General features: G+C 43.3%; 1 protein-coding gene across 4 annotated transcripts in view; it reads right to left on the bottom strand.

Moving 5' to 3' along the window:
- SEC11A (SEC11 homolog A, signal peptidase complex subunit) overlaps positions 1-15771 on the bottom strand; it is a 42281-nt gene extending 26510 nt beyond the window's left edge. For 3 of the 4 annotated variants that reach the window (XM_043554684.1, XM_043554686.1, XM_043554685.1), the window contains exon 1: positions 15257-15653. In XM_043554684.1, coding sequence (XP_043410619.1) covers positions 15257-15307 — 51 coding nt within the window. In that variant the 5' untranslated portion in view covers positions 15308-15653. Of the gene's footprint in view, positions 1-15256 lie in introns of all 4 variants that reach the window. The other variant, XM_043554683.1, reaches the window with a different exon arrangement.
- Between the last annotated feature and the right edge of the window lie 3054 nt (positions 15772-18825).

Genomic DNA, 18825 nt, shown 5'->3' with positions numbered 1-18825 from the left:
AATTTGAACAGCACTTCCAACCACTTTGACTTAATATTTACAGAACATTCTGCCCAACAACAACAGATACACATTCCTTTTAAGTATACATAGGAAGTTTACCAAGATAGACCATATTCAGGACCACAGAACAAGTCTTAGTAAATAGAAAAGGATTTGAATTATGCCAATTGCATTCTCCAATCACAATGTTATGAAAATAGAAATCAGTAACAGAAAGGTATCTGAAAACTCCCTCCAATATTTCAAAATCAAATAACAGGCTTCTAAATAACCCATGGTAAAGGAAGAACTCAAAAAAGAAATTGAAAGTATTTTGAACTGGATAAAAATGGAAATACATCAAAATCTGTGGGATGCATTTAAAATACTACACAGAAGAATTTTATAGCAGTAAAATTAAAACAGAAGAGTCTCAAATTATATGTTGTATTTTTGCTTACACAGTTCAAAATATTTCGTAATTTCTCTCCTGATTCTCCTTTGACCCATGGGTTATTTAGAAATTGTTTAATTTCCAAATATTTGTGAATTTCCTAAATTAAGCTTCTACCTTAAAACACTAGGAAAAGCAAATGAAACCCAAAGTAACTCACAGAAATAAATATAAAAATATTTATATTTTTTAAGCTTCTACCTTAAAACACTAGGAAAAGCAAATGAAACCCAAAGTAACTCACAGAAATAAAAATAAGAGGAGAAATAAATGAAACAGAAGACAGGAAAACAATAAGGAAAATCAATCAAATCAAAAGTTGGTTCCTCAAGAAGATCGATTAGCCAGACTAATCAGGAAAAAGAGAGAGAGAGAGAGAGAGAGGGAGAGAGGATATGGATTACTAGTATCAGGAAGGATGACATCACTAGAGTAATACCTATTCATTTGTATTAATATACAAACATTATAGGGATAATAAGTATTATGAAAACCTTTATGCTAATATATTTCCAATTCCTTGAAAGACAGTTACCAATGCTCACTGAAGAAAGATAACTTGAATGGATCAATATCTATTAAAGAAACTGGATTTATGGTTTAAAAACATTCCAAAAAGAAAAACTCCAGGCTTAAATGGCATGCACTGGTGAATTCTACCAAGCACTTAATGAAAAAATCATTAACAATTCTATGCCAACTCTTCCAGAAAATCGCAGAAGAGGGAATACTCTCCAATTCATTCTTTGAGACCAGCATTACCAAACCAGACCAAACACGGTTTGAGAAAACTATTAACAAGGGCGCCTGTGTGGCTCAGTTGCTTAAGAGACCAACTCTTGATCTTGGCTGTCATGATTTCTCAGTTTGTGAACTCAAGCCCTGCATTGGGCTCCACACTGACAGCACAGAGTCTGTTTAGGATTCTCTCTCTCCCTCTCTCAGCCCCTCCCCAATGCAAGCGTACTCTCTCTCTCTTAAAATAAATAAATAAACTTAAAAAAAACTAGCTTTAAAATTTTTTTTTAATGTTTATTTATTTATTTTGAAAGAGAGACAGAGTGCATGGGGAGGGCCAGAGAGAGGGCCACAGAGGATCCGAAGCAGGCTCGTGTGGAGAGCAGCCATCAAGTCCCAAGTGAGGCTCAAACTCACCAACCACGAAATCATGACCTGAGAAGAAATAAGGATATTCAACCGAATGAGCCATGCAGCCACCCCTCTCCAAAAAAAAAATAATTGTTGTTGTTGCTGTTGTTTTTAAGTAAACCACTGAACAGATCGTTGACACTGATATAAAAATTATGTGCAACATTTTAGCGAATCAGATCCAAAAATACTTACACTGCATACCCACGTAGGATTTATTCCAAGATAAAAAGTTTGAGACTTCAATATCCCTTTCTCAATAGTTGATAGAATGACACAGACAATCATCAACGGTATAAAAAATTGAATACCATCAACCAACTAAACATCTATAGGGCACTCCACCCAATACAGCAGAATACATATTCTTTTCAAACACACATGAAACATTCTCCAGAGATCCAGCCCTTGGCAAATAAAAAAGAGCCTCAAGTTTTAAAAGACTATAATCACACAAACTATGCTCTCCAACCACAATGGAATTCAATTAGAAATCGGCACTGAAAGAAATTTAGAAAATCCACAGATACCTGGAAATTAAACATTTTTATAAATCACCCACAGGTCAGAAGGAAATCATAAAATACTGTGAGAACTGAGTGTAAACGAAACCACAATACATCAAAATTTATGGAGTGTAGCTAAAGCACTGCTTGGAAGGAAATTTATAGCTTTTAATACATATATTAGAAAAGATTTAAAAAAAATTTTAAGTATTTTCAGAGAGAAAGAGAGAGAGAGAGAGAGAGAGAGAGAGAGAGACAGAGCGCGTGTGTGCAAACAGGGGAGGGGCAGAGAGAGGGGGGCAGTGAGAGAATCCCAAGCAGGTTCCACGCTGTCAGTGCAGAGCCGAACACGGGTCTCGAACTCACTAACTGTGGGATCATGACCTGAGCTGAAATCGACAGTCGAGTGCTTAACTGACTGAGCCACCCAGGCGCTGCAGAAAAGATCTTAAATCAATAACCCAAGACTCCACTTTAAGAAACCAGACAAAAATAGCAAACTAAACACAAAGCAACTGAGGAAGGAAATACAGTTTAGAGCACAAATCAATAAGACAGAAAATATATAAACAAACAAAAAAATCAATAAAAGTCAAATTCATAGAGATAGAAAGTAGAAGGGTGGTTGCCAGAGGATGGGCTGAGGGGAGAATGGGGAGTTTTTTTGTTTTTAAAAAAAAATTTTTTTTCAATGTTTATTTATTTTTGGGACAGAGAGAGACAGAGCATGAACGGGGGAGGGGCAGAGAGAGAGGGAGACACAGAATCGGAAACAGGCTCCAGGCTCTGAGCCGTCAGCCCAGAGCCTGACGCGGGGCTCGAACTCACGGACCGCGAGATCGTGACCTGGCCGAAGTCGGACGCTTAACCGACTGCGCCACCCAGGCGCCCCGAGAATGGGGAGTTTTTAATGAGCACAGAATTTTAATTTTACAAGGTGAAAAGAGTCCTGGAGATTGGTTGTACATTAGTGTTAATGTACTTAACACTACTGAACGCTACACTTTTTTTTTTTTTTTTTTAAGTAGGCTCCACACCTACAATGCAGTGCTTGAACTCACGACCCTAAGATCAAGACCTGAGGTGAGATTAAGAGTCAGCTGCTTAACCAACTGAGCCGCCCAGGCACCCTGACTGAACTCTACACTTAAAAAATGGTTGGTCTCACAGTTCTCACAGATCTCATGGTTCCTGAGTTCGAGCCCTGCATCAGGCTGTGTGCTGACAGCGTGGAGTCTGCTCGGGATTCTCTCTCTCCCCCTCTCTCTGCCCCTCCCTTGCTCATGTGCGCGCGCTCTCTCTCTCTCTCAAAAATAAATAAACATAAAAAAAATGGATGAGTCAATAAATTTTATGGGTATTTTACAATTAAAAAATTATATGCTAAATGAAAGTAGCCAGCTGCAAAAGACTACATTTTGGATGATTACATTTACATAAACTATCCAGCTAAGGATAAATTTACTGAAAAACATGAACTGTACACTTCAAATGGGTATATTTTATAAATTATATGTCAATAAAGTTTTGTTGTTTTTTTTTAAGCACAAGCATACAAAATAGAAGCAAACAGAGTAGGAAAGGCCTCAGAGTAAAGACGGTCTTATTTAATTGACCTGAAATCCAGAAGCTATGAAGCAAATCTAGGTAAAGGTAACTACCAAAACAAAACAAAAAAGCAAACAATAACTAAAAAAATCCCACAACTATGCATGGCAAATTATAAGTCAAAAGACAAATGATAAACTATGAGAGAGTATTTACCATATATACATTCAAAAGACTAATCTTCCTAGAAACAGCTCCTGGCAATCAATAAGAAAATAACCCAAAAAAGAAAATAGGCAAAGGATTATGAACTGCCAGTTCTTGGAAAATGAAGTAAAAACAACTCCAAAATCACATGAAAAGATGCTCGGCCAAACTCATAATAACGGACATATAAAGTAAAACTATTCTGGGATACCAGTCTTCACTTACTAGAATGACAAAAATCTAAAAGTCTGGAAACATACAATGCTGGCAAAGCTATAGGAAAGTCACTTTCCCTTTTTAAATTTTTGAGCAATGTAAATACAACACCTATTTAAACTATTCATTGTTTCATTATGGGGGGGAGGGTGAGCCCATAAACTTATTTCAACCACCTTACTTGTCTTTCTGAGGCATTTAGCACTCGATTAACTTTCTTATAACCCACTCATCCCTTGGTTTGTTACGCCAGACCCTGAAAGACAGGTGTTCTAGGATCGTCTTTGCCCCTGTCCTTCCCCATTCTGCACGCAATCTTGTCTCTTCACGGCTTCAATTATAACTTCTACGCTGATGACACTGAAATCTCTTTGTATCACACCATTTATATCCTCTAGGTAAATATATTCAGTTACCTTCTGAAAATCACCCATGTCCAAAGCTGAACTCAACCCTTTTCCTCAAATTGCTTCCTCTTTCCACACTCTCCAGTGTGGTCCCAACATCCGCCATGGGGCCTCTAGAGTTCACCTCCCCAACATCTCTAACATCCAGCCTGTCGGCTTTACTCCTGCGGCTACTGCCTGAATTCAGGTCCCGTTTCCTCTCACCAAGACTATGAAAATAATCTGACAGTTCTACCTCTAGATTTGCATCCATGTAACTCATCTGCCTGTATATTACTTTTATAAAGTGAAAGTGAAATTACTGTACTGTCTGCTCCAAATTTCTTCTCACAACTGACCACGTCTGAACTCCTCCGTATACAAGGCCTTCCATGATTTGGGCCCTGCTGACCTCTCCAATCTTATTTCTTGCTACAAGTGATATTCCAGGCCCATAACCATAAAAAAATGCTGTATGTCACAGTCCCTTAACAATGTTACACGTAGCTATAATCAGAACTAAAAGGTACACATCCTTAATGAGTCTGAATGATGAAAATCAGGGGTTGAGTACCCTGTCTTAGCAAGACAATCATCAGTTTCTAGCCAACATCAACTTAAAAGAGGCTCGTTGCATGTTTTCCTGACAATTTCCTGTCTCTGAGGACCCCTGCAGCAAGAGAAATAAGACCACTAGGTATGCTTTTGGTGACAGGGTCTACTTGAGGGCTACATCAATTCTAGAGCTTTTGATCGTAATCTAGCCACAGGGACCTTGATTGGCCCTCCATTCCAGAGTAAACTTGTTTACTATGTTGATGACATCAATATAGTGCTGACTGCACTTGGTAGTTGAACCTTGTGACCTAGACCCCTTGGTAAAATACCAAGGGTGGCTCAGTCGGTTAAGCGTCTGACTTCGGCTCAGATCATGATCTCACGGGTCGTGAGTTCAAGTCCTGTGTCGGGCTCTGGGCTGACAGCTCGGAGCCTAGAGCCTGCTTTGGATTCTGTGTCTTCCTCTTTCTCTCTCTCCAAGAATAAACATAAAAAGAAAAATACACAAGTGGCCAGAGTGTGGGAAATAAATCCCACAAAAATCCCCATCCTGATGAAAACTCTTGGTGTCCAGCGGTCCCTGCTAAAACATCTCCTCCAAGACGAAGAGGAAGTTGCTGCATCTGGTTCCCGACACCACTAAGAAACTTGAAGCCTAGCGGGCCTCCTGGGATTTTGGAGGCAACATATACCTCATGTGGGTGAGCCAGTCCAATCTCCATATCTAGTAAACCCATTTTGAGCCAGTCTTGAGCAAGGCTCCACAACAGGTCCAAGCTGCCATGAAAGCTGTTCTAGCAATTGGGCCATCAGACCCAGATGGTGACTGAAGTGTTTGTGACAGATGGGGAGCCTCTGGCCATTCTCTAGGGGTGAATGAAAGCACACACCTGTGGATCTGGGGGCAAAGCTATGCTATACTTTGGAGAACTGTTCTCTGAAGTAACAGCTTCTGGCGTCTATTGGGTTCTGGCAGAGACCAAACACTTGACCGGGGCGGGTCACCAAATTACCACGTGACCTGAACTCCCCAGCTTGAACTGCCAGATACACCAAGCCACGAAGCTGTGCTTCAGCTCGCGGAAGTACTCCACCAACCAAGCAGAAGCAGGCTACTTAAGGCCGGGCTCGGGCAGGTCTGAAGACACAACTGTACGAGCAAGTGACTCAGATACTCATGGTTTCTACTCAGGTTAAACTGCTTCACTTCTCTCATACCTACTGCCTCACGGGAGCTCCCTTTGACCAGCTGACTAAGGACGACGTCGGGCCTGGTTTTTAGACGGTTCTACACCAACCACCTAGCACCAGCTGAAAACAGACGGCTGTGGCACTGCATGCCCATTCAGGGTTGACCACGAGGGACCGTGATTAAGGGAAATCTCCCCATTGGGCAGAACTTTGAGTGATAGAAGTGGTTCCTTTTGCCTGGAGGCAGAGGTGGCCACAGGTGTGGATTTACACTGATTCAAAAGTGAACAGCAGTTTGGCTGGCTGGCTGGCTGGGGACTGGAAGGGACATTATCGAAAAGCCGGAGACAAGGCATTTGGGTCAGTGGTATGTTGAGGGAACTCTCCAAGCAGGTATTTAGAATGTGAAGATATGTCTGTGTCCCATATAAATGTTCACCAAAGAATTATATCATCAGAGAAGTCTTTTTTTTTTTTTTGAGGGAGGGAGGGAGGGAGGGGGGGAGAGAGAGAGAGAGAGAGAGAGAGAGAGAGGCAGGCAGGCAGAGAGGAGGAGACAGAACCCCAAGCATGATCCGCAAGTTGGCACAGAGCCCAACACAGCGCTCCCTCTCACCAACTGTGAGATCATGACCTGAGCTGAGATCAAGAGTTGGACGCTTAACCAACGGAGCCATCCAGGTGTCCCAGCAGAGCAGTTATCTTAATAATCAGTTAAGCAGTGCTCGTTTCGGCAGCACATACTAAAACAATCAGTTAAATAAAATTACCTACTCTCTGGATGTCAGTCAGACATCCAGCTACCCTCGTCTTGCCCAACGGGCTCATGGTCAAAGTGGCTGTCTGTAAGCAGCCAAGCTGATGGTTAGCAATGTGGATTTTCACTCACCAAAACCAATTTGCTTCTGGCCAATGATGAGTGTCTACTCTGCCAACAGCAAAAAAATCAACAACGATACCATTCCTGATACTGGTTTACTTCTGTCATGGGACGGACAGCAATTTCTCCTTACTAGACTATATTCTAGATAGGGATGTCTTCCCTCTCCTTGGTATTTCTGTCAAAACCACCATCCGTGAACTTACAGAATGCCTTAGTTCCTCATCATGGTATTCCATACAACATTGTGATGAGGGAACTTATTTCATGGATAATTAAAGTACAGCAGTGGCCATACAGGGCATGGAATTCACTGGTCTTACTCGGTCTCCCCTCGTCTGGAAGTGGCTGGCCGGAAATAACAGTGGAACAGTAGGCCAGTTATCAATGTATTGCCTCCGAGCTCCAAATCCATTCTTGTGTTACCTACACAAATTCTCCTTTTCCAACTGGCTCAGTCATGTTTGGATTTATTAATAAAAGGCACGAGAGGCCCACTGCAAAGTGAGGGAGGAAGGGGCTTCTCTCCTCCGTTCCATGTTTTTATTTCACATGGCAGTGAGCGGATCTGTGTGCAGGTCTGGTAGTGTTCGTCACTGGCCATCACAGACTGGCTCCTGCCCACGTGATCTCTGGCAAACTTCTCAGCTGCCCAGCAGGCCAGTTCTATGGAGCAGCCCCAGCTCACTGCTCTGGCAAATGTCACTGCCATGGCAGACTGCATGTTCCTGTGGAGCCACACCCTCTCAAAAGAGGTCCTGAATCTCAGGCTTGGGAGGGCGGTTCTTTCCTCGTTCACTCCCTCATCCTAGAGGGTGTAGCAGTTTTCTGCATATGACATTTCTGAACTTCTGAGTGCTCTTTTACCCATTTTTAGTAGTTGGACATCTTTTACTAGTTAACAATTCTTCATATTAAACTTTTCCCCGTTCAGTTACTGGTATGGTTTCTATCTTCCGAGTGACACAGATGGCCTTAGCGCACCAGTTAGTCACCAGCAACACTCTGTGGGGCTGGGATAATGTCTACTGCCTTCCGGTATGTGGTCCATGCTCTGAATCAGCAACCAATATGTGAGATTATCCCTTCTATAGGTACTACTCATTCGTCCAGAATAAAAGGATGAGAATGGGAGCGAGCTCTCACTACTACCCCTAACAATCTGCTAGTGAAATTTCTGCTTTCCATTCTCACAACTTTGGATTCTGCTGGCTTAGACATTTTCATTTCCACAGGAGATATCCTTCCATCAGGGGACACGATGATGCCATGAAACCGGAAGTTGAGAGCACTGCCTGGCCACTTTGGGCTCCTCATGCCAGTGAACCAAAATGCAAAGAATAGAGGGTTACTTATTGGCAAGGGTGACTGATCCTGACGTTCAGAAGAAGATAGGGTTGTTTCTACATAATGAGGGAAGTGAGTATAATTGGATTATATATAGAATCCTGGACTATACAAAGAAGTTCTCGAAGTTCTCTTATGCTCTGTGATAAAAGTTAGTGAAAACCACGACAGTCCAATTCAGGCAGGACTACTCTTGACATTAACCCTTTAGTAATGAAGTTTGGGTCACTCCACCAGGCAAGAAAGTATGACCAACTTGGGTTCTGGCTGAGAGCAGGACTATGGAATGGCTAATGGAAGAAAGAATACAGCTGCAACCACATGAACAATTACAAAAACAAAGGATAGCTACATAGTAGACACAAGCATAATTTTGTTTTATTTGAAAAATTAAATACAAGGGTGCCTGGATGGCTCAGTGGGTTAAGTGTCCAACTTCGGCTCGGGTCATGATCTCACAGCTCATGAGTCAGAGCCCCACAGCAGACTCTCTGCTGTCAGTGCAGAGTCCCCTTTGGATCCTCTGTCTCGCTTTCTCTTTCTACCCCTCCCACCTCCCCCCCGCCCTAAAATCAATAAACATTAAAAAAAATTAAATACAATTAGAAGATGTGTGTATAGTTGTCGAGTTGACTACGGTAATTTTGCACTTTGCCAACCTGGATAAGCTACAACTAGGCATCCCCAAATCCCCTCTCTCTAGGGTTCTGGGTTAAAGTTGGCCAAAAAGAGAAATGTGCCCAAGATCTAGAAGGTCAAAAGGAAGGACCTGCTATTATGCTGGAGGTCGCTGTGGTTAGAGGCGGCGAGAAATCAAGGGCCTGGCTGGATGCAGTCTGTCCTTGCTCTCTTCTGTTCCATGTCTAGCTCTTCTGGCTGACCAACAGAGCCTAGCTGGAGAAGCAACAGCTTTCCACACACTGCATCTACTCTCCTTTGGTGTGGTCCCAATCCATCAACCAGACATGGACTCCAGCCGCGGATGCCATGGAAAGCTTGAATTTGTCCACCCATAACAGTGCTGGCTAGTGACATCTCGCTGATTCACCATGTCTCAGTTTTAATTTTTTTTTAGTATTTGTTTTTGAGAGAGAGAGGCACAGAGCACAAGCAGGGGAGGGGCAGAGAGGGAGACACAGAATCCGAAGCAGGCTCCAGGCTCTGAGCTGTTGGCTCAGAGCCCGACATGGGGCTCAAACCCACGAACAAGATTACAACCTGAGCCGAAGTCGGGTGCTTAACCGACTGAATCACCCAGGTGCCCCTGATGTTAGTATTTCTACACTGAAACTTGGCAACTAACTACTGAATGTGGACACCTTGTCAGTAACATTTTCCTCATCCTAAACAAGACTATATGAGTTTTCAAAAATCTGGATAGATCCGTTCTCTGTGCTATATGTACCTCCTATTTGCTGCACACTTACTGACATTAGGTCGAAGACTAAGAAAAATCTCCTTGGCTTCTGTGTGCCTCACTGGGGGACCAATTCATTTAAACAAAAATCATCACAGGTATCTAGAGTTCAATCAGATATCCTTACCACAGCCATTAGGAGCTGAGTGACCCTAGGAGATAAGAAGAAATAAAAAGACAAGGATTCTGCCAAGTCCTAAGATCTTCAGATTTAGGCAAGAAGACATACAGATAATTAAAACCCAAGGAAATGCAATACTCAAACCGAGTAATGTAAGAGGCCTAAGGAGGAGCTAATAAGCAAATGCTGTGGAAGTTGGACCAATCCCATCAGGGCTCAAATATGGATCTAGTCATATCCTGGCCAATACCCTCTGGTCATTAAGAATTCTTGGCAAACAGGGACAATCTCAAATTTTACATGTGAAAGTAGCATGAAAACTACTTGGCAGGACATACTTCTTTTCTTAGTGGGTAAACAACATTTGACCCCAGTAAAATTTATAATTAAGAACAAAAATTCTTAAAGGAAATTATGTATAGTGTTAATATTTTTATGTTAAAAACTCTGTGCATATTTGGTATTTTAAGTATTTATAAAATTTAAAAGAACTTGGTCCATTAAAGTAATAGGTCAGGTTTGTAGTTTCAATTTGTAATATATAATCAACTGTTGCAGATTTATGATTTTAAGCAGAAAGCTTACTATTTACACAGTGTTGAAACATTTCAGAGAACTTAAGTAGTCCCAGACATATACAAATGATGTAAGTATGCAGTGATGTTTGCTGAATGATGTTCTTTTTTTTTTTTTTTTTAATTTTTTTTCTCAACGTTTATTTATTTTTGGGACAGAGAGAGACAGAGCATGAACGGGGGAGGGGCAGAGAGAGAGGGAGACACAGAATCGGAAACAGGCTCCAGGCTCTGAGCCATCAGCCCAGAGCCTGACGCGGGGCTCGAACTCACGGACCGCGAGATCGTGACCTGGCTGAAGTCGGACGCTTAACCAACTGCGCCACCCAGGCGCCCCAAGAATGATGTTCTTAAGAAGGAAAATTTTAAAGTTTACTTACTTATTTTGGGAGAGAGCGTGCGTGCAGAAGCATAAGAGAGGAAGGGGCAGAGAGAGAGGGAGACAGTCCCAAGAAGGCTCCACACTGGCAGCACAGAGCCCGATGTGGGGCTTGAACCCACAACCCATGAGATAAGGGCCTGAGCTGAAACCAAGAGTCGAATGCTCAACCAACTGAGCCATTCAGGCACCCTTTACAAAAGCAATTTTTAAATTTATAATATTTGTAAGGTGTTTGTTTGTAAATTAGCCCAAATATTCAAAGGGCCTTAAAAAAGTCTGTTAAAATTTCCTAGAATTTATTTTTTTTTAATTTCCTAGGCTTTAAATAACATTTGTACACTCATTCTAGAAGCTTAAGAACTCAGTTTTAAAGTTTTAGCTTTTACAAGCTGAACATTATTTTTTAAAATAAAAGATAATTTTAAAGAGGCCTTTCTGGACATAAAGGCCATCTCAATGGGCATCAAGAAACGAACCTATATCCAGGGTCCCCTGGCTGGCTCAGTTGATACAGCATTTGAACTTATCTGAGCCCCACAATGGGTGTGATTACTTAAAGATAAAATCATTTAAGAAACAAACAAAAAAAAAAAACTGGGGCACCTGGGTGGCTCAGTCAGTTAAGTGTCAGACTTCAGCTCAGGTCATGATCTCATGGTCTGTGGGTTCAAACCTCACATCGGGCTCTCTGCTGTCATCCTGGAGCTCCCTTCAGATCCTCTGTCTCCCTTTCTCTCTGCACCCCCCCCCCCACTCACCCACACTCTCAAAACTAAATAAAAATTTAAAAACTAAAAACTAAAATAAAAAACCTAACCTATACCAGCAGTGTGCTGGAGCCAATTTGCTAACTTCTCAGGAGTTTTGCAAGCTGGGTGTCAAGCACAGTGTTATTGAAAATCAGTACAATTAAATTCAATTAAAAAAAAACAACAACAAAGAAATAATCTAAATTCATCAGTTCCTGACTGTTTTACTACATTTTATCATTATCTATGTCCTTTTTTAAAATGTTTGTTTATTTATTTATTTATTTATTTAGAGAGAGAGACAGAGAAAGAGCTAGAGAGCAAGCAAGGGATGGGTGGAGAGAGAGGGAAAGAGAGAATCCCCAGCAGGCCTCATGCTATCAGCACAGAGCCCCAGGAACCCATGAACTGTGAGATAATGACCTGAGCTGAAACCGAGAGCATGAAGCTCAACCTACTTACTGAACCACCCAGGCATCCCCTCGTTATCTATGTTTGTTCTTCCCCTCGTTATCTGTGTTCTTGAGATTACGTTTTTCTATTTTATCTGTAAAGTGGAAATAACAGGTGCCTGCTACCACAGCTCTTCTTAATTCCACATTGAGCGATGTCATGTTGGTAGCATGAAATCAGCCATGTTGGGTGTATTTACACCGCAGAAACAGTCAAACTCTATTGATCAGGTCTTCATGGATTAAGAAAAGCTGCAGGAAAACAGCGATCTGATACTTCAGTAAAGGAGCCATACTCCAAAGGGAAGAAGACAAATAAAATAGTATATAACTGCTAACAGGGCTGTAGAGATCACTGAATGCTCTGGGCCAGTCCACAAAGACTCGGAAAGAATACAAGAGGAGTGTTAAGGCAGCAGAGTACATAAGGTTTGAATGGAACAATGTTCAGAGACAATGACGAGACAGGTAGAAAAAGTAAACTGAAGCAGTGAGAAACGGCGACTGTAACACGACTGTGGCTTACTGCAAATGCCATTCTAAGGGTCTAGGCCACTACCTACAGGGCAATGAGGAGCTGAAGGTCTGAGGGCAGGAGAGAGGCCTTTAATCTGGCAACAATGTATAGGAGTCAGGGAAGGTAAACACTTCACTTCTGGCAACTGTGAGGCTGACCAAAAAAACTGCATTACATTTAACAAACAAAAGTCTTGAGTAAGGTGTTAAAAAATCAAAACTCAAAGCTCAAAAGAATATAAACTGCAAGTCCAAAATTAAAAATAAAAATAAAATAAAAATACAATGCAAGTCCATCTATACTAACAAAAAGCAAATCAGTAGTTGCCAGCTGCTAACAGACAAAACAGAAAGGGGCACAAGGGATCTTGCGGGTGACAGAAATGTTCAGTTATCTTGACTGTGACAGGCGTAGTTAACTGGAAGTTTATCAAACGGTACACTTTAAATGGATGAAATTTGGGGTGCCTGGGTGGCTCAGTTGGCTAAGCGTCCGACTTCAGCTCAGGTCATGATCCCACGGTTCGTGGGATCGATCCCCGCATCAGGCTCTGTGCAGACAGCTCGGAGCCTGGAGCCTGCATCTCATTCTGTGACTCCCTCTCTCTCTGCCCCTCCCCTGTTCATGCTATCTCTCTCTGGCTCTCAAAAATAAATAAATGTAAAAAAAAAAAAATTAAATGGATAAAATTTATTGCACTAAGTATTCCTCTATGAACCTGATAAGAAAAAAGAACAATGAGAACTCAAACAAATTAACCAGACATTTGATGATATTTAAGGATAAGTGGAAAAGTTATGCAAACGACAGCAATTTTAGAAGAGAAGAACCAAACTTCGAGTTACCCTTTTCGTCCGATTAGCTCTCAGTATCTAGAGTCACTGTCAACTTTTTTCCCCAGATATCATGTACAGGTAAAGCCTCATTTCATTACTTGCCCTCGCCTCACTGCCATGCTATTCAGTCCTTGCCACGTCCCCCCAACAACCTCTGGGAGTTTGCTCATTTTCTTCATCTGCAGTATGGGAGTGACGTTACCTACCTCTCAGGTAAATAAACACATCACACACAGCAAGAGTGCAAAATAGTTATTATTTGCCTTAGTCATTTTCTACACACTTATGCTCCTCGAAGCCATTGTCTGTCTCATTGACCTTTGCGTCTGATTCCTGGCATAAGTCAAAACAAAAACAAAACAAAACAAAACAAAACAAAACAGAACAAAACAAAACCAGTAGGTTCAAACTAAGTATTTCTCCGGAGAAATGTCTATGGCACCTAGAAATCCAGATATGAAGACGACAGCACTGTACAAGTGAGACACTGAAGTGTTGCCATAAAGACCAGCACTTCGTGCAACTTGAAAAGAATGATCAATTATGACTGAGGGAATTAGGAAACGTGTTTAAGAGGTGACACTGAGCTAGGAAAAGTCTGAAGCGGACTAAGTGAAGGGTACATATCCACTTCCTTAGACGGTAACTATGAATACTGTAGAATACAAGTCCAAAAGAGCATCTTTAACAGTGACACGTTAGGGGCGCCTGGGTGGTTCAGTCCGTTAAGGGACCAACTCTTGATTTCGGCTGGGGTCAGGATCTCCCCGTCTGTGGGTTCGAGCCCCACATTCCGCTCTGCGCTGACGGCACAGAGCCTGCTTGGGATTCTCTCTCTCCCTCTCTCTCTGCCCCACCCCCACTCCGCTCTCTTTCAAAATAAATAAATAAATAAACATTTTTTAAAAGTTAAAAAAAAATAGTGACACGTTATATTCTTAAAAGCAAAATACCATTTAAAAAAAGGTCCAAGGCAAGCAAAACTAGGCTCTACAAACACACTTCGTGCAGAAGACAAAAAGGAGCGACCTTTCCTAATGACTAAATAATTACAACAGTGTTGCCAGGACCATCTGGCAAAAGGTCTAGAAGTTCAAGATGGAGTAAGGTTTAAGGGACAAAAATCACAAGATCTCAATTTCAAGATCCCTGTGCCACTACTATTGGGCAGCAAATCCGAGGATTCTGAGAGCTGCCACCTTACTGCTAAGAGGACGCAAGGGCAAGTATTACTGTTGCTCCAACTCTGAGCTCAGAGGCGCTCCAGGGAAAGGCCCTGCAGCCCGCTGGGGTCCGGCTGCAGCAGGAGGGTTGCCTCGGGCTGAGAGCAGCCAAACGGCTCTTGGGGGGCCTACAGCCGCCCTCCCGAGCATTCCAGAAGCCAGGAGCAGCACTGAACTGCTAAACCCAGTCGCCGGAATTGACCGGGAGTCGCTGCGATCGCAGAAAACACGAGTTTGCCGCCTTCCCAAGCCTAAAATAGCAGGCAACCCCAACTCCCACTTAGCGCCCTGCGGTTTCCACCCGCTCTCCTGCCTCGATAGCAGGAATGGAACGTGAAGCTCCGGCTTCCCGCTTCGCCCCTAGCAGGCCCAGACGCAGCCAGGGGCTAAAAATAGGGGGCGGACAAAGCGACCTCTGGCCACACGCTCCACCAAGAGAAGGAATGATCCAGGCGTCAGACCTCCTCAGGCCCTCTCACTGGGGGCCAGAGGTCCGCCCGGCCCCGCAGTGGCAGCGTCAAAGAGGGGAGCCCCAGGAAAGAGTGGGAGGCCATCCTCACCTGCCGCTTGTTCATTCGCCGCACATCGTCCAAAAAATCTAGAGACAGCATGGCGAGGCCGTCGAGCGGGGGAAACGGGCAGCGGAGAGGGCGCGATGTGACCGGCGGGCGGAATGGCTGGCGCACCGGCCGGGCTCGCACTGGACGGGACCCCGAGGCGTCCGCACTTCCGCTTCCGGGGCGGGAACCGCCGCTCCCTCCCCTCGCCCGGCGCGTCGCTGCGGAGAGCAGACAAAGGGACTCTCGTCTCTCCTAATGTAGCCTCCCGGCCTGGTGTGGCGGTAACAGGGCGCTCCCACGCCCGACCTCGCCTGCACAGAACCTACCGGAGCCCTGTGCCCGCACTTCGCTACCGGCCCCTAGCGGAGGCGGCGACCCGGGGGAGCCGAGAGGCCTCCCGGCAACCTCCGGAGGGCGGGCTCTCGTGCACGCCTGGCCAATCGGGAGCCGGGCTCCGGCGTCCGGGGGCAGCGGCGGCCCTTGAGTGGCCGGCGGCTGCAGCCGGGCCCCGGGTCTGGGTGTGGCACTGGACTTGTGGCCAGGCTTTGCCGTCTCTGGGGCGGGGGGTGCGAGGTTGGTCTCCCGCGCTACGGGAGGTGGCGGCCGAGGTGGTTTCGTTAAGTGTTTTACGGGTAAGGGCGGAGGATATGAGAGCCCTTCAAAGCACGGTCTCAAGCTCTCCGGAGTTCAGAAGACTCGGTGCAAGAGAAAACAACCAAAGCGTGCTACAGTGTGATGAGACCACCAGGCGTGCGGGGTGTCAGGAAGCCCCTTGCTCCCGGTCTCCCCGCCCCGAACGTGACCCCGTTAACAGGATCTGCTGGCTCCTTCAAACTCTGCCTCCTGCTTTTGTTACCGTGGGCACCTGAATGTGACCCTCTTCTCGCTGACCCTGACTCTGTACAAAGTTTGCCTTGACTTGTCCAAGCTGCTGATATGCACCTAGGACGAGAAGGGGCAGAGCTGGCCTCTTAACTATTATTTCTATCTTTTCCAAAAGATTGGTGATCTCACATTAGGGGAACCTGCGTGCAGGATCTACTTTGCACTATCTTTGCAATTCTATGCATCGAAGATGATCTCATGATAAAAAGTTAAATATTTTGGAGGATGGCTATAATGAAAAAGATAATAGCAAGTTTAGGGGAGAATGGAAGCCTCATAGGCTGCTAGTGGGAATGTGAAATGGGACAGCCATTTTGGAAGGTAGACTGGTAGTTCCTCAAAAGGAGGAACTATAGAATTATTACATTAACCATACTCACCAGCAGGTCCACGCCTGGGTATATATCCAAGAGAATTGAAAACATATGTCCACACAAAAACTTGTACACGAATGCTCGTGACAGCATTATTCATAAAAACCAAAAAGTGCAAATAACCCAAATATGCGTTAACCAATGAAGGGATAAGCAAAATGTGGTCTAGCCATAAAATGGAATATTATTTGTCAGTAAAGAGAAATACAGCAACACAGATGAACCTTGGTAATGTTAGGCTTAGTGAAAAAAGTCACAGAAGACCGTGAACTGTATGATTCCATTTATACAAAATGTCCGAATAGGCAAAAATAGAGAGAATGAAATGGTTGCTGAGGGTTGGGAGAAACGGGGAGTGATTGCTACTGGTTAGGGGGTTTCTTTTGAAGGGTGTTGAAAATACTGGTGATAATTGTACTACTTTGTGAATACACTAAAAACCACTGAATTGTACACTTCAATTGGGGTACTGTATGGTGTCTGAGTTATACTACAATAAAGCTGTTATGAGAAAGAAAAAGAAAGAAAAAGCATTGATGATTTGTTCATTGTTAAATTCCCAGTGGCGAACGTACAACCTGGCACGTATTAGATACCCAGTAAATATTTGTTGAATTTAAAATGTATGGATGTGTACATGTGTCATCTCCAACTGCTGCCCTTAGCACCCATACTTGTTGAGTTGAAAATGAATTTCCGATTTTTCCAAAATAGGAAGGCCTGTGGAAGAAAATACACATAAACCCCATGAGGGCAGGGACTGCATAATAGTGCCAAACTCATAGCAAATACTTACTAAGTACTTGTCAATAAATGTTGACTATGGGTTCTAACTTAAATTCTGGCTAATACAGTGTTTGGCCTACGCTTGTGAATGTTGATTCAAGTCGAAAGATGAGGCTCTATAACCATTTTAATGGGTATGAGCCTCACTTAATCTTTGTGTTGTGAAGAAAAGAGCCCTAAGAGAGGCACAAAGCCCTGTGGGGCTTCAGATGTAGCAAGAGTCAATTTCGTTGGGGAGGTTAAAAGGGGCCTCAGAAGGGAGAGGACATTTGGGTCAAGTTGGCAGGTGAAGGATATACCCAGTGGAGGGAATTGAGGCAATAAAGGTGTAGGGGCAGGAAACTGAAAAATACATTTGAATAATCCAGTTTGGTTTTTCCAACTTTGCCCATACCTTAAGGAACTGGGTTAGCTGGCTCTGTAGGTGCTCTCTTACCACAGAGGAAATTTGAGCAAGCCTAAGACGTCATTTGTTGGATATACACAATTCGTCCTTGGGCCACGTTCAGGTACTACTCTACCTCTGAAACCTTGTATGCCCATAACTCACACTCTGATGGTGGCTTCTTTTTCATTTCTCTGTATGTTTGAACTATATGAATAATACATGAGTACATTCTCATCATAAGAGATCAGAACAAGGCAGGCAATTCCAGCCATCCCACTTCTGGGTACATACCGAAAAGAACTGAAAGGGTCTTGAAGAGGTATTTGCACGCCTGTGTTCAGAGGAGCACTATTCACAACACCCAAAAGGTGGAAGCAACCTAAGTGTCCATGAATGAATGAACAAAATGTGGAATAAACATGCAATGGAATATCATTCAGGCTTAAAAAGAAATGAATTTCTGATAAAGGCTACAACATGAATGAACCTTGAAGACATTATGTTAAGTGAAATAAACCAGATACAAATGGACAAATATTGAAATGATACCACTTATACGAGGGAGCTAGAATAGTCAAATTCATAGAGACAGAAAGTGGAAAAATGGTCACCAGGGGTTGGGGGAAGAAGGAAATTGGAAGTTGCTATTTAATTGGTAAAGAGTTTCAACTTTTTCAGATGATAGAGTTCTAGAGATTGGTTGCACAACAATGTGAATATACTTAACACTGTTGAACTCTATACTTAAAGGTAGTTTAGTAAATTTTGTGTTGTGTGTATTTGACCACAATTTGAAATTAATAAGAGGCACACATGGGGCACCTGGGTGGCTCAGCTGGTTATAAGTCTGACTCCTGATTTTGGCTCAGGTCATGATTTCATGGATCGTGGGTTCAAGCCCCGTGGCAGGCTCTGTGCTGACAGTGCAGGGCCTGCTGAGCATTCTTCCTCTCTCTCTCTCAAAAATAAATAATAAACATTAAAAAAAGATACGCATATAGAGAGTAGAACATGAAGGTTCCCTTTGCTCTCCTAGCCCCTCCCCTCCCTAGGCTGATCACTGATAACAATTTTTCCTTCCAGTGCTTTCTTCCTATGTACTTAAAATTTACACTCACTTTTTTACATAAATGGGA

Source organism: Prionailurus bengalensis, chromosome B3 (assembly GCF_016509475.1).
Source record: "Prionailurus bengalensis isolate Pbe53 chromosome B3, Fcat_Pben_1.1_paternal_pri, whole genome shotgun sequence".
NCBI classification, from domain to species: Eukaryota; Metazoa; Chordata; class Mammalia; order Carnivora; family Felidae; genus Prionailurus; species Prionailurus bengalensis.
This window is presented reverse-complemented; position numbering and strand designations above follow the sequence as displayed.